This window comes from Carettochelys insculpta, chromosome 30 (genome assembly GCF_033958435.1).
Source record: "Carettochelys insculpta isolate YL-2023 chromosome 30, ASM3395843v1, whole genome shotgun sequence".
In the NCBI taxonomy this organism is placed as follows: domain Eukaryota; kingdom Metazoa; phylum Chordata; order Testudines; family Carettochelyidae; genus Carettochelys; species Carettochelys insculpta.
The window spans coordinates 8,173,128-8,188,383 of record NC_134166.1 but is presented as its reverse complement, the minus strand read 5'-3'; the positions used below and the strand labels follow the sequence as shown (position 1 = coordinate 8,188,383).

The 15,256-nt window shown below is 59.3% G+C and overlaps 1 protein-coding gene across 3 annotated transcripts in view; it reads right to left on the bottom strand.

The window, feature by feature from the left end:
- The window catches only part of LOC142003955 (CUGBP Elav-like family member 3-A), a 48,738-nt gene that overhangs the window by 14,559 nt on the left and 18,923 nt on the right, over positions 1 to 15,256 (bottom strand). For all 3 annotated transcript variants that reach the window (XR_012642909.1, XM_074981348.1, XM_074981349.1), the window contains exons 3-6: positions 3,593 to 3,641; positions 2,989 to 3,117; positions 2,230 to 2,309; positions 305 to 448 (exon numbers count right to left, since the gene is read on the bottom strand). Coding sequence is in view for 2 of the 3 variants with exons in the window: in XM_074981348.1 (XP_074837449.1) it covers positions 305 to 448; positions 2,230 to 2,309; positions 2,989 to 3,117; positions 3,593 to 3,641 (402 nt within the window). In the remaining variant the exon portion in view is untranslated. The remainder of the gene's footprint in view (positions 1 to 304; positions 449 to 2,229; positions 2,310 to 2,988; positions 3,118 to 3,592; positions 3,642 to 15,256) is intronic.

Below are 15,256 nucleotides of genomic sequence, written 5' to 3'. Positions count from 1 at the left end.
TGCTGCTGGGATGCGGGGCAAGGCCTCTCTGCAAGGACAGGTGGACACAACCCTGCTGTCCCAGACCCCCAGCTCTGCTGGTGCCCTCAGCCCAGACCCGCTGTCCCCCCCCCAGCCTGCAGCTCTGCCACTGCCCTTCAATCTTGACCCACAGCCCACCCCAGGCTCCTCTGCAGCTCTGCCGGTGCCCCTCTAGCCCAACCCACACCTCCCCGGTGTCCCTCCTTCAGCTCGAGCCCTTCAGTCCTGACCTCCCCCCCCCCGCTGCGAGCCCAGCGCCTGCGGCCGGTGGGGAGTCCCTTACTGCTTGGGTGTAGGCGCTGTAGGCCCCGAACTGCAGGGCAATGGGGCTGAACATGCCCAGCTGGTTGGCCACCTGCTGCATCCGGCGCAGGCCTCGCTCCTTTTCCGTGTCGGCAAACTTCACCACCAGGCTGGAGGAGGCACCCTGGGAAAGGAACCCACGCCAGGGGGTCTAATGAGACATGCAGAGCATCATGTCCTGATCCAGCCCTGTCTGGGCCCCGCCCCACAACTGCCTCAGCCAGCCAGGTGGCACACCGGTGCCTGTCTGGTCCGCTCTGCACCCCCCGCCTGCCTTCTGCAGCCACCACACCTGGCAGCCTCCTGGGGAGCACAGAGGGGGCCAGGCTTCCCCTCCTGTGTCAGGTACCTGCTCCAGCCCCCACCCCATGCCTGGGGGTTGATCCCACCCCACCTCGGGTGCTGGGACCTACTGGGTAGAGCACCAGCCTCCGACTCCAGAAACCAGAACCTCTTCCTGTCACCAACGCTCAGTGGGCTTGGTTGAGCTGCTGCCCTGTCTCCATGCCTCAGTCCCCCCACCTGTTGAATGGGGCTAATGATCCTATCCTCCTTTGCAAAGGGCTGTGGAGTCTACACATGAGCAGGGCCAGGGTGACAAGTGGCGAGGCAGGACATGAGCTGCCCAGGCGGCCAATAATTGTGAGAGTCTGAACAAGTGTCCCCACCCCGACTCGGGGTGAAAAGGGGAGAAGTGGCACATTCTGCTCAGGAGACGAAGGGATGGTCCTTTCAGGGCAGTCGAGATGTGTTGTTCCAGCAGTGGCACGTTTATCGATGAATTCCCTGCTCACTCTGGCACGCTCCCACCACAAACTCCACAGCCGCCTCGATGCAGAGTCTGGGCCGGGTTTTCACCGCATGAACGAGGCAGCCGCATGTTCCGATTCTTCCCAACCGTCGTTTTCCCACATCGGGAAATTGCTCCCAGCTCATCCGTTACCCTGGCAATAGCATTGCCTCCCCCCTGCCCCACTGGCGTTCTTCCAACTAAAAAAACGTTTTTCTCAGGAAAAAAATTACTCTCGAGGCTGCAGTAGTGAGCTCGGTCCATCTGGGGGCAGCAGAGCCTCGGGCAACATCCTTGCCCCCTGCCCTGGCGCTGAGCCTGGTCCTTTCCAGGTGAGTTGGGTTGGGTTGGGGGGGGCGGGTCGGGGGTGGGTTGCAAAGAGCTGAATTTGCCGCTGCTTATCTCAGAGGGCCTTGGACAGAAACAGGGTCCTACTGCCCCACTGGACCCAGCCCTGCATGCTCGCTGCCTGTTCGGCCCAGCTGGTGCCCAGCTGAGGTTGCAGCCAGGATGGGAGGCCTGGAGGTATGAAGGCCCTATGGGCCCATGCAGCCTAAGCCCCTTGGAGTCCCTAAGGGATGGGGGTGGTGGAGCAGCAAAGGCCCAAGCAGGGACTGCCAGCCTAGGCAGACAGGCTCACCCTAGCTGGACTGCAGCTGGCACGCTGGGCTGGTGGTTAAGGTTCTTGAGCTCACCCAGCCCCCTGGCTCCGAGCTCAGGCCACAGGAGCCTGCTTCTCTGCTGAGGCCACAACTGCCACCCGGCTGGCAGCACGCAGGCTCAGGCTGACTCCCAGCTGCAGGATAGATGGGCCCTGTGCATTCCCAGGATGGTGCTGAGAGCCTGGCCCCGTCCTCGCAGACAGGCCCAGCATCGTTCGACACTTGGGGCGGTAGAGTGGGAAGCACTCAGAGAGGGCTGGATCCAAGCCTGAAGTGACACTGGGAGTGCCTGGGGAACCCAGTGAGGTCGGTGAGCGTCCAGTGCCTGCCATGGGACATGAGGGAGTGTGGACAGGGAGCTGGGTCTAATGCTGAGCTCCCACTGAGCGTCATGACAGGAATCTCCCCCTCTCTGCCCGCCCCTGGGTGCCAGTGTGCCCAGCCAGACCTTACCGGCAACGTCCGGCTGCCGTGCAATGTGTTGATGGCAGCCTGAGCCTCGGCGTGGGCCTGGAACTTCACAAAGGCACAGCCTGGGGTTGGGGAGAGAGAGTCAGTCCCACTGGGGGGCACTGGGGCAGGGCCTGAGCGCACACAGAAACCCCAAAGGGCACCCTGAGCGCACAGACACACCCGGTGCACACATACTCAGAGTCCTCCCTCCCCGCCAGTTGGTTGCACCCATACGCATGTGCCCTGCCGTTTCCCTCTAGCCACACGCAAACCCCTCCCCTGCTAGTTCTGTTAGGTCCCCAGGGCTGGCAGGACCCCTCTGACTCCTGTGTGCTTGGCCCTGTGCACCCTCTTTGCCCTGGAGCAGGGCCTAGCTGTGCAGCAGGCAGGGTGGCAGGTGAGCAGCAGGTCTGGGAGGTGACACTGGCTGTGGGGCAGGCCCAGTGAGGCCTGCCTGGGTCATGAGGGCAGCATGGATGGGTGTGCAGCCAGGGAGCATCATCTGGGGCAGCTCCAGGGCCCAGGGGTGATGGCAGTGGGATTGCATGGGAGAAATGGGCAGCTGGCGGCTAAGCTGCATCTTCCCTGCAGCACAGCGCCCCCTGCTGTGTCCCCACCCCCTGCAGCACAGCGCCCCCTGCTATATGCCCCCTGCTCTGTGCAGCACAGCGCCCCCTACTGTGTCCCCACCTTGCCCCCAGCACTCCCCCTTGGCCATCAGGGCAGCGCCCGCGGCAGAGGCCCTGGAGTGGCGCTCACCTTTGCTAGTGCCATCTGGCCCACGCAGCACTGTGCACTCGTCGATGTTCCCAAAGGGCTCGAACATTTTCCTGACATCCTCGTCCGTCTGCTGCTTGCCCAGCATCCCCACAAACAGCTTCCGGTCTTCTGGCAGGGAAGAGGCAGCACTGAGAAGCGAGCCAGGCCCGTCCCTGAGGCCTAGGCTGCTGACCTGTCTGCCTGTCCGTAACTCTGTCCCTCCAGATCCTGCTCCGTCTGTCTGTCTGTCTCCTTAAATACGGGAATGCTGATTGGTCTGTCTGTCTCCCTAGACCCTGGCTGAGCTATCGGTTCACACACGCACACCCCCACCCCGGTAACTGCCAGGAGCACTGTTCGCCCTGCCCAGTATTGACCTGATGTCCCAGGAGAGCAGGGTGGTAAAGGGGGTATTCAGGGATCCTCCTCCCCCCTCCATACTCCCAACTTTGCTACTCAGAGACTGTTTGAGAGGCCAGGGTCAATGGAGGAAGAGGGAGTGTCTGTCGTGACAGGAAATCATCCCTTTGTTCTGGTGGGGGTTTAACCAGGGTTAGCTAGGGTCCCAAGGCAGCCCTGCTCCCTCCCCATGCCTGGCGGGTACCTCCTCTACTTTCGCTGTCTGCTGGCTTCACCTGGATGGGCCGGTTCATCTGCAAGGGGAAGAGAAGGGGGAGACACTGAGGTAGTATCCAGGCAGCCCCCTGGTGCTCAAAGAGCAAGCACCCCCCTATAAATGGAACCATTCAGTGGCCAGACCCCACCCACAACAATGAGACCACCCTGCTGAAGGCATGAGTCCATCTTTGAGAGGGAGTTTTATCCCATCAAACCAAGGCACAAGAAGTGATTGTAACTTACCCAAGGTCACCCAGCAGGTCAGAATGCAGTTGAGCACCCAGAAGGCCAATCAGCTATAACACACCCCTTCCCCAGCCAGGAATGGGATCTCAGGAGGCCTGAGTCTCTCCTCTTTATTTAGTGACTCTGGAGAGCCAGGACTTCATGGCAAAGGGATAGTTTTCATACCCCATCAGAGTCCTGCTGTTATGAATGGGAGTTGTAAAGGAAAGCCTAAACTTACCTGGAGAGCTAGGAAAGGGTTAAGCTAGCCTGCCGCTGAAGGAGGAGGCTTGGGGAGAAAGTGGAAAAGAGTCAACAGGAGCTAGGGGGAAAATTCACACCTGAAACAGACTCACCACCACCACCCTTCCTTTGTGAGGAAATCAGAGAAACAGAGAAAAGAGGGAAGAACAGAACAGATCTCCTGGGCTCATCAATAAGTGTGAGTAGGGAAAAGTAAGGTTCATTGTTTTTATCGGGGGTTTGGAAATTATGCCTGAGCTGGTTATTTGTTCCTTTTGTTCTCTCCTGTAACCAAGAATCTGACCCAGGGAAAAATCCCTGTGTTTTGCTTTAATTTATGGCTTTCAACATCAAGCCACTTACAATGCTTGCAAAAATAGTCTTGTTTTAAGGATAAAAGTGCATTTTCTTTGTTAACAAGTACTGGTTGTGTCTTTGTGTATTACAGGGGCTTAAAACTACATGCCTGACTGCAGACACGTTGCCAGAGAGCTCACAGCTCCCTGCGTAATTTTGTGGAGCGCTCTAATTTTTTTTGCTTTCCAACTTCTCAGGAAAAGGAAGTTGGAGGGTTTGCCCTCAGTGAAAAGATTGCAAGTGATTTCTTTCCCAGAAAGGAAATTTTGTTCACTTGGTGGTGGCAGCTCCTGATTGACTTCAGGGAAAACTGAAATCAGGAAAACTTTTTTATCTCTGGGCCTAGCAGTCTTTTATTGGGTTAACCAGCCTCCATTTCCTGCACTCAGTGTGCCAGGGTTGGCGTGGGGGTGTGGGGGGGGGCGGGAACCAACCATGACACTCTGCCCTGGAGGGTCCCACCTAGGGTCCCAAGCAGAAATTGGTTTGTGATCAGCTCAGGCCTTGTGGTGGCTGCCAGCCAAGGACCTGTCCCTGTCCAGTTACCTGAGCTCCATCAAACAATCAGAATCTGAACTGGCAGTCTAGGGAACCAGAGCCCTGTGCCCAGTTTTCTTGAGGCATCCAGTCCCCTGCCCTGAGGCTGGATCAAAGCCAGAACTCCCTGGAGGGACAAGGCCCCATCTCCCATTCCCTCACCCCCTCCCCCAGCCAGCTAGTCCCCGCTGTCTGGAGCTGGATCAGTTCTGGTCACCTAGAGAGGAAAGACTCAAGAGGCTGTTCCTGAGCTGGCCTGGCCTTGGTGGGCCCAAGCTGATGGGGAAAGGAGGCATTTCCAGCAGAAACCACTGACACCCAGTGTTTCCTGTAAGCTCAGCACTTGGGCAGCTGCCCAGGAGAGACACAGGTGCTGCCCAGCTGATTAGCAGCATGTGTTTCTATTGGTGGTGCACATCAGAACATGCCTTGGTGCACATCAGAAAATTTATTCTGCCCAGGGATAGAAAAAAAAATTAGAGGGAGCACTGCTGACACACCCAAAACCAGTGTCAATGCCCCCCCTCCCCACTTCCCGCCAGATTCGGGGGGTCCATCACCGACTGCAAGGGGAGCGCACCCCCCCCCCACTGGTGTCCACCCCACCTTTTCTCCTGCAGCCCAGCCACCCGCTAGATCTGTGCTGGGGCTTTGGGTCCAGTGCTAAGTGGGAAGGGAACGTGTCCCCTGCCCACCCCTCCACCCCACTTCCTGGTGGAGCAAAGCGAGGTGACAAGGGGAGGGTTAAAGCAGAGCCACAAGATTAACTCAGCAGGTGGTTGGGACGGTTTCTGTAAAAGCATCTGTAATCATATTAAAAAAAAGCAGCAGCTTGCAGCAGAGGAGGGGTTGGGTGGGGAGGCAGACTCCCCATGCACCGCAGGGCAATGCTAAACCCCCACCTCAGTGCCTAAGGTGACTAGGTAGCAAGTCAAACTGGGGGTCCTGTAGCATTTTAAAGCCTAACGAAATAATTTATTCTGTGACAAGCTTTTGTGGGGCAGCCCCACTTCCTCCTGCTGAAGAAGTGATCTGAAGAAGTGGGGCTGGCCCATGGAAGCTCATCACCTAATAAATCATTTTGTTAGTCTTTAAAGTGCTACAGGTCGACGGGTCTGTTCTGTGACGTTACAGACTAACACAGCGACCTCGCTGAGACTAGGTAGCAAGTGTGAGAAATCAGATCCCTTTGCTGCAGGGTGGGAAGGAGAGAGTCGCCTGTACAGGTTGTACTTCCTTCCTCCAGCACTCTTGGGACCTGAGGGGTCCTGAACCAGATTTGCTGGCTGAAGGGAGGCCAGGCACCCAGGCTGCCTGGAGGGGAGGCCCACTCCGGCAGGGCTCCTCCACATGGGTATGGGGCTCCCCTGACTCCAGCTGGGGTCCCTACAGCTGCAGGGCTGGCTCCTTGCTGTGGGGCTGCTGGTGGGATTCCCGACTAGGGCTGTGCTGCCCATAGTGGGGGCTTCCCAACCTGGTTCCCTGTCTGGGGGCTGCCAGTGGGGCTCCCTGCCACCAACAGGGCTCTGCTCTGCCCCAAGCAGCTGGAGCTCTCTGACTCAGGTGCTCTCTGGTCCAGCAACATCCATGGTTCTGCTGGACAAGGGATGCTGCCATATGAGAATGTGCCAGGTGAGGAGTTTTCAACTTGTGTAAGACAGAGGCCCTAATAGCAGGTCACTGACCGGGACTGACTGGAGAAAGGGGATCTGGGCAGAGACACCCCACAGCCAGCAGCTGGGGAGCCACAGCACCAGCAAAGCCCCTGGGGTAACTGTTGCCTCTAGACCCTCGGAAGTTTGGAGGCCACAGCGTGAGGCTCTGGTCCTGATCCCGAGCACATCGATCCCAAACGGAGGTGTTAGGTGCCGGGAGTAGGCAGCGAAGCAACCAGGGGCTCAGGATTGACATGGGAAGGCATGAATGGAACCCAGGCATCCTGGTTCTGGGGCCAGCAGCCCTGTGCCTTGGCCCACCCCCTTCTGCCCATGCTCCCAGCAGTTCGGCCCTCCTTCCAGGTGACTGGCCGTCACCTCTGAGGAGAGATTGAGGCCCAGTTAACAATCAGCCAGGAGCAGAGGGGCAGTGGTCTTAGCCCCAGTGTGCAGCTGGGGAAACTGAGGCCCGAGTCGTTCACTGTGTCCGACAACTTCAATGCAGCGGCACCGTCAGCAGCTGAGGACTGGCTTCATCCACTCCCCCGATCAACCAGAACCACATGTTGCCCCAGGGCTGCCCGCTGACTGAACAGCTTCCCTCTGGGCGCTGTGCCACATGAGACACGGGCCCCGGGGTGGCGGGGGGTGGGGGGGGGCGGCGCGTGGAGCTGATGTGAGCAGGCACACAACTTTGCCAGGAAATCAATCAGAAAAAGGGCACCTGTCCATACAGCTCTCGTGCTCCCTGAGCAGGGCAGAGGCATTGCCAGGCCACCAGCCCGGCTACTTGGCCCTGTGCTGGGTGGAGACGGGGACCGCAGGATGCGGGGATGATGCCAGATGCTGCAGCATCCCAGTGCCCTGTCTCCTCGTTGCACCTTGTCTTGTCCCTCTCAGGGTGGAGGGTGGGGAACCAGGCAAGGATCCCACCCAGGCTGTGTAATTAAACCTTGCTAATTGCCAGGTTGACATTATTACGAAGCTACTGAGCTCTATTGATCAGGCAGAGGGGGGCGCAGGGCTCCTTTGTGCATGTTCAGGAGACATCCCACCAGGGCTGGCTCCTTCCCCTCCTCCCGCCAGGTTCTCCTGCCAGCCAAAGGACACATCCAGCTGCAAATCAAACAGTCTCAGTGGCTGGCCCTGTGCAGACGAGACACAGGCTGTCTGGAAGCCTCATTCCCGGCTCCTTTCAGATCAGCCAAGCTATTTATCTCCCTGCTGCCTCTCGCTGTCTTGGGGGTCTCCCCCTCCCCCCCCATCATATCTGTCCACCTCGTCGTCTGTCCATCTCCCCACCTATCCATCACCCGTCCTTCCAGCCAATCTGTAGCTGTCCACCCCGCCGCTAATCTAATCTTTCCAGCCTTCCATCTGGAGACACATATCTCCCTAGGAAGCACCTAACCCAAGATCCCAACACCTGCCCAGACAAACATGGCCTACAAGCAGCCTGTCAGTCCCTGCTGTTTCAGGAGCAGGTAAACCCCTCAGATGCACCCCCCCAACCCTACACGGGAAGAGAAAATACACCCCAGCCAGAAAGCTGCACGGATAGCCAGTTACCATGGCGCCCTTGCCCTGCATCTTCCTGCATGGCTCACCATCCTCCTGCCTTGCTTTGTTGCCGGGTTATCGCTGGTTGCCACAGCAACCAGTGCAGCACGGGGACCGCGTGTGGTTAAAAAAAACAACAGGGCCTGGCAGCATCCGAAGGAGCTGGGGCTGTTCCAAGCAGTGTGGTACCCCAAAACCGGCACAGACTGGCAAATGGGCCCAGCCCACAGAGGGGCAGTGGCCCCTGGAGGCTTCTTCCCCTTCATGAACAAAGGAATCTAGTGTTGGCAGGAGAAATCCAGCAATCAAAGGGCTTGGCTCAAGGTGAGGTTCCCAGGCCCGCTCCTGCCCAGGCCTTGTTCCACCTTGAGGGGGGGTGACACAGTGTGCCTTGCTCCCCCCCCCCCCCAGCAGTGGTGCATGTCTCTCTTTACTGGAATGTGCATCACAGTAGCATCTGGAGGCCCCCATCTGAGCGCAGCCTGTGCCTCAAAGAGGGAACAGCCTGAAAGGCCAAAGGGAAACTGAGGCACAGAGTGGGGAAGGGACTTGTAGGCCATGCCACCCTCCTGGAAACTGTGGTGATGGGGAACCAATCAGCGACACACTTACAACTCCTGTTTCACTGAGACTGGTAGCCAAGGGGGGGCGGGGGGGCAAGACTCCTAACTCCAGAGTCCCCCTCAGTGTTCAGCTCCAGTGATAGGGCTGAGGGTCAGGTGTTAACCAACTAGCAGCACCAGCAAAGGAGAGGTGGGTGCTGGTGGGGTGAACTGGGGAAGGGGTGACCCCCATGGCGCACAGGGAGTGCTTGCAGCTGGCAGAAGGGTGCAGGGTGGGGACAAAGGACCATGTACTCATCACCTGGGAATGGGGAGACAGCGCAACGGAAGAGCACCCAAGGCTGCAACTCAGCTGCTGCTGCTCAGGAGAAAGGGATCTGCCTCCTGCAGTGTCCCCCTGGCAGAGTTAGGGGGCTCTGGCATGGAGCAGTTGCTTATGCAGAAGGCACAGGGGCTCAGCGCTGAGATTCAGCTACTTTGGGTGGGGGGGGCAACTAAAGAAGAACCCTCACACAGGGCTGAGATGCAGCAACTTCTGGGGTGGTACATCTGGGGTGTTTATTCAGCGAGGCCTCACTTATGATACCAGCCCTGTGGCTGAGGTGTGGACACCTCACCACGCCAACCACCAGCCCTAGGGAATCCCTGCAGGGGAATGCTCCACCGCACATGCGAGCTTAGCCCTAAAGAGTCACGATCTTGCCAGGCCTCTGCCTGATACCAGAGTAGCCAGCTGTCCTCAGCTCCAAAATCCTCACTCCTGGGACCCACAGAGATTCCCTATCGATACGGCATCCGGGGTATGTGTGTGTCCTTGGGGGGTGACAGCCACGGGACAGGCATCAGGGCTGTCCAGCCAGCCTTGTCCCCCAATGTTGGGGCCACTGCAGGCTTTGGCAGGATGGTGGCCAACAGCTGGGCCATGCACGTGCTCTGAACTTGCTGAGCTGCGACCCGCTACCCTGCCTGAGCTCCACCCCTGGAATACTGCCCCAAGGAGCTGGCGCTGTGTCCCCCCAGAGAGCTGCTCCCTGCAGCTGGGTCCAGGGCACTGAGCTGAGGTGCACAGCAGGCTGGCAGTGTGGGGTACAGCTAAACGGGGCAAGGCAGGGCAGTGTGCTGTGGGAGGGGATACACGTGAGCCTTGATAGCCGGCACTTCTGGCATGAATCAGCTGATGAACTAAGTATGTTCAGATGAGCCGGGAATGCAGGCGCTGACAAGGAAGGAGAATTAATTGCAATAACCAGGGATGCCCCTGCTCAAGTGTCTCACGTCATGGGGAAGGAACCAGGCCTGGGCTGGCTGCTCCCCCTGCCCCCCCATGACCGGTGTTGCTTTCTGCATCCATGACAAGTCACCACAATCTCACCTCGCAGGGCTGGGCAGGTGGAGGGGGGGGCAGCAGCTGCCTGGTAACCTTGGCAACCAGAGAACATGAACCATGGCAACGGCCCACTCATCCCCAAATTACCCACTGCGTTACCTAGTAACCATGCTGACATCATCACTTATCTCTATAAACAACGCAAGGGGGGGGGGGGACAATTGGAGCAAAGTCGAAGAAAAACAAAGACTGTGTGTGCATGGAGGAGGTGTTAAAGTCTCCCAAATATTCAAGTGGGGGTTAATGTGGGGAGCCCTGCAGGGAAAGGCAGATATACCCCCCAGTCCTGCTAAATAGCCTTCCCCGGCAGCTGTTTATACAGGACTCCCTTGCCTGGCACTGAGATGCGGCCATGTCTGGGGTGGGGCACAGCGGCTGTTTATACAGGTGCTAGGTACTCTTCACTAGAAGGCACCATGCAGTCACCTCTGGGGTGGGGCATTGGGACCTGTTAATATAGTGGCCCCAGGCCCAGCACTGAGATGTGGCCACCTCTGGGGTGGGGCAGCTGCTCATATAGAGGCTGCCCCCTGAGCTCTGCTGGACATCGCTGGGGCAGGGCACAAGGGCTAGGTGCCCTTTGCCCGGCACTGTGACATGGTCGTCTCTAGGTTGGGGTGTGGCATATATTTAATACAGCCACACGTCACCTATGATGTATCTGTGGCTGCCACTGGGCCCCCAGCATCCTAGAGTGACACCTGACTGGCGCATTGTGCCTCTACTTGGGACATGTAGTGTCCAGACAGCGAAAGAGGGACACCTCCAGTACCTTGGAGACCATCAGCATCTGTGAGCCAGCCACGCATCCCAGCAGTTTGGTGCACCCAGGCTTAGCCTGCACCAGCTCTGCCTGGCACAGTATGCCAGGAGCCTTCTGCATTGGCAGTCTGAGTCCTTTCCAATGCCCCTCTTGCAGCAAGCGGCTCCCACACTGGGGCAGTGTCCTGCAGGATAGATGTTTTGCTGGTGGGGTGGGGGGCAGGGGTTCACCCTGTGCTTAATTTCAGGACAGCCCTCAGAGAAGCCTCCATCCTCGGGGAACAGCCCCATGGACACAGAAGCCAGTTAACCATCGCCCTCCCATCCCCCACAGCTGACGGAATCAGAAGCAGACAGCAAAGGAGCGTGGCCTGTCTGTCTCTCTCCTGGCCTGCTGGACCACGGCCTTGCAGATCACTTGCTCAGGGGGACTATGCAGCGATTAATAACTTCTACCAGTGCCTGGGGGCTGCTGGACACATCACCCAGCCAGGGCTTCAGGCAGCTCCTCAGCATGGGAGGGTCAAGGAGAGACCTGCTGCTCCTGGCCTGCAGAACTCCCAGCCACGCATCAGTGGGCTCCGCAGGGTTAATTTGACCTGGAAATGGGGGTCCAGAGAGAATGAAACAGGGAGGGGTTAGCTTTCCCTCCCCTTTGCAGATGGCCCTGTGGGGAGGGGTCCCACGAGGGGTACCCCAGCAGTGTGGCTGCTTGATAACCATCCCATCTCTCCACCAGGCCCAGGGGCTGGCAATGGGATCCAGGCTCCCAGCGTTGCAAGGGGCTTGGAGGGAGCTGGGCCACAGCACCCCCTTGCTAGGGGTCCGGGTTGAAATCCTGGTCTGGGCAAAGGGTGGAGGGAAGTGCTGGTCTGAGCCCTGGTGCTGTTTGCAGTCAGGCTGTCTGAGCAACTCACCTGGGGTTTGAGGAAGACTCTGGTTGGGCCAGGCAGCTGCTCGGGCTCGCCATAGTGTGCCCTGTGCTCTCAGGACTGGTGCTCTCTTGCCTCTGCAGCTGGGCTGGGGGAAGCGCCTTAGCCTGGGGACCAGCTGCTGCCTGTGTGTGTGGTGAGAGCCAGCCCAGCCGGGCCGCAGTCTCCCTGGCTCTCACCCTGCCAAACTGTGGCGATCCAGAAGACCCTGGCTGGGGCACTGAGCCAGCATCCTAATAGAGCACCCTTGGCTGGCACAAAGTGGGGTCACAGGCTGCGGTGGAGCATCCCCCCTTTTCCCCAGCCAAGGTGCTGGGCCCCAGCGTCTGGGAGCTGTAGGACAAGGGAGAAGCTGGGAGACACTAATGGGAGACAAGGGCCTAGTGTGGAGGGCGCTGGGCTATGAGCAGGCCACCTGGGTTCCATTCCAGGACTGCCGCTGATCACAGGCAGCTCAGGTCTCCTCTTTGGGCTTCAGCCTCCCCACCAGCCCGGGTCTGGGCTGCTCCTGGCACATTGGGGCCCCAGTCTCAGTTGGGGTTGTGACACCAACGATAAATACCTGAGCACGGCCATGCAATCGGGCAGCTGTTGCTACGCCATCAAGACCATCCCCTCTGTAACTAGGGCAACCGGCCCAGGGGCAGTTGCCATGGTAATAAATACCATCTGAGGATGTGCTGGCACAAGGGACTCAGAGCCATTGGCTGGGATCAAGCAGTTTCACGGGCGTTCACAACAAACCCTGCAGCTCTCCTGTGTGGGGCCAAGGGGCAACATCCCCCAGCCCAGGCAGAAAGGACAAGCCGGCCAGGTGCAGTGGGGGACTGCGGGGGTATTGGCCACTTGGCAATCCAGATTTGAGAGCCCCATGCCCTCTCCCAGGAGGGGAAAATTCCCTGTTTGCTTATTAACCAGAGAGACTAGCACAATTATTGTACTGGCCGAGAACCCCTTGGTGAGCCTGTCGCTGTCAGAAATGAATACCCCCATGGAGAGGGCATGCAGCTCCCAGCTCTTCCCACCTGAGCCTCCCTAGGAGCTCCATGGCTTCTCCCTGGCCCAAGGCAGCCAGGGGGCCACTCTGCTCTGTCTCCAGGGGCGTGGAAGCTCACCAGGGCTATTTGCCAAGGGGGATGGGGGGCTTTGGTCTTTCCTAGCCCCCTGTTTGCATAAGGAGCCTCTCCAGCAGGAAACAGACTCCTGGCCTGAGAGCAGAAGTCGCTGAGCTGCTTTTTTCCTCTGCTCGGAAGCACAGGGCCCTGGAGAGCCCAGGGGCTGGGTGAGGCCAGAAGCTGCCTTGCTGGCCTGTGTGTGAGGGTGGAGTCGGGTGGCTTGGCATCCTCGGGTGGGGGCGGCTTTTGACTGGCTCAGGCTGTGCCAAGGATGCGCCTGTGACTTGATCCCCCTGCCCCCCAGATCAGAAGGCAGCTGTCCAGGAGCTGCCTGCTCTAATCCCACCCTCCAAATCCCACCTCCCACTCCCACCTCGCCTGGGATTTACCACGCATAAATCCTGGGATTATCCAATCAAAGCTAAAGCTCCTTAGGCCCCAGCATGCAGCGCGAGCCTCGGGCTGGATGGCAGCCGGAGCTGCCTGGCTGCTCTGCTTGGGTTCAGGCAACCTGACCCAGGTCGGGGGAGCTGCCTGCAGAGCTACTGCAAAGCATCCCTGGCGCAAGTGATCCCAGGTTGAGAGATGAAGGACTTCAGCTGAGCACCCTGGAACATGAGCCCCAGTAACGCTGAACCAAGACCCCAGGCTGCCCTGTTGGCAGGTGTCATTCAGGACTCGGGGTGAATTGTGTTGGGAGGGAGATGTGACCAGTGCTGTGCAAATGTCTCCTCTCTCTGCTCTGCCAGTGCCCCTCCAACCTGACCCGCAGCCCCCCTCCACCATTATCACAGCCCTGGGCTCCCCCTCCCAGCTCTGCCAGTGCCTCACCCTCCTCACCTGCAGCCCCCCTGCCCATTGTCACATCCCTGGGCTCCCCTTCCCACCTCTGCTGGCACTTCTCCCTCGGAGCTGGCTGGAGCTTCAGCCCAGCTGCCCAAGCACAAGTCTGCGGCCACCCAACCCTGACTCCTTCCTCCTGCTGGGCTCTGGGGACGCAGGTCTCTGCGCAGGGTGAGCCTGGACATGACATGCACCACCCCGCCCAGCCCCAGCCCCAGCCCCAGCCCCAGCCCTGCAGGCTCCTCCTGCCCCACGGCCCGTCCGTGGAGGCTGCAGATGGGCCAGTCTGTGCCCACAAAGGGGGCTGAGACCTCTTGGCCCCAGCCCTATATTGGAGTCAGGGAGGAGCTGGCTCCCTACCCCTCTCCCCATGGCCATCCATCCCCACCCCCTTTCCTGGCTCGTGCCTGTCACTCAGCAGAAATGCTGGGGAGGGGGCCCCCGGCTGTTCAGTGCCAGGTGCTGGGCTGGGATTGGGTGGCTTTGCCTGCACAGGACTCTCCCCACCTTCCCCAGCAGTAGGGAAGTGGAGCAGAGCCCCCTGGTCCCTATTGCAGCGACGTTTCTATTCCCAGCTCAGAGGGGGGAGAGGGGTCTAGTGGTTACAGCAGACAAGCCAGGACTCCTGGATTCTGTTCCCAGCTTGGAGGGGAGTGGGGTCGAGTGGTTAGAGCAGCAGGGGCTGGGAACCCGGACTCCTGGGTTCTGTTCCCAGCTCTCAGGTGAGATTGCTGTGTTCCAGCGCATAGCAGCCTCCCAACCCCACCCCCGATGCCACCTGCCCTCCCCTACCCCTGTGGCTGCCCAGGACACAGGCCTGGCCCTAGACACTTGCCCAGACTGGTTGGCGTCGCTGTTCCCAGATGTTGTGGGCGAGCTCCCCTGGCCCAAAGGCCCTCGGCTGTTAGCTCAGCTGCCCCCTGTCCCTGTGCACCTGTCCCACAGTCCATGTTTACCTGGCAACAAGTCATTACCTGCCTACTGGTTACCAGGCTGCCGCTGTCTGCTCCCTGCCAGGCACAGAAGGGGTAATTTATAACCCAGCTGGGCGCCCACAGCCTCCCCAGACAAAAGGGAGCCTGCCAAAGCCGGGTCCCTTAGCCCACCACTCCCATGAGCCCAGAGGCTGCGGTGAAGGGTACATTCACCACCTGTGTGTCTGTGGAGCCTGGGCTCTGCCTAGCAGATGGCAGCAGGACAGGGCTGGTTTTGAGCCTCTTTCAACACTCAGTCTCTGCGGGATGCCAGCCCAGGGGTCAGCCAGCGCCCAGGTGGGTATGGGAAATGCGCCCCCTCCCCATGACAGCTGGGAGGCAGGCTGAGACCCAGCAAACTCATTGCAAGCTGGGGGTGGTGAGAGAGAGGGTTAACCAGTAAGCAGGACTGGAAAGGCAGCAGGATGCCCCCAAGGCCAGAGCCAGCTGCTCCCGGGGCTTTCTCAGCGCCATAACCCACTCGGCTGGGGTCTCAA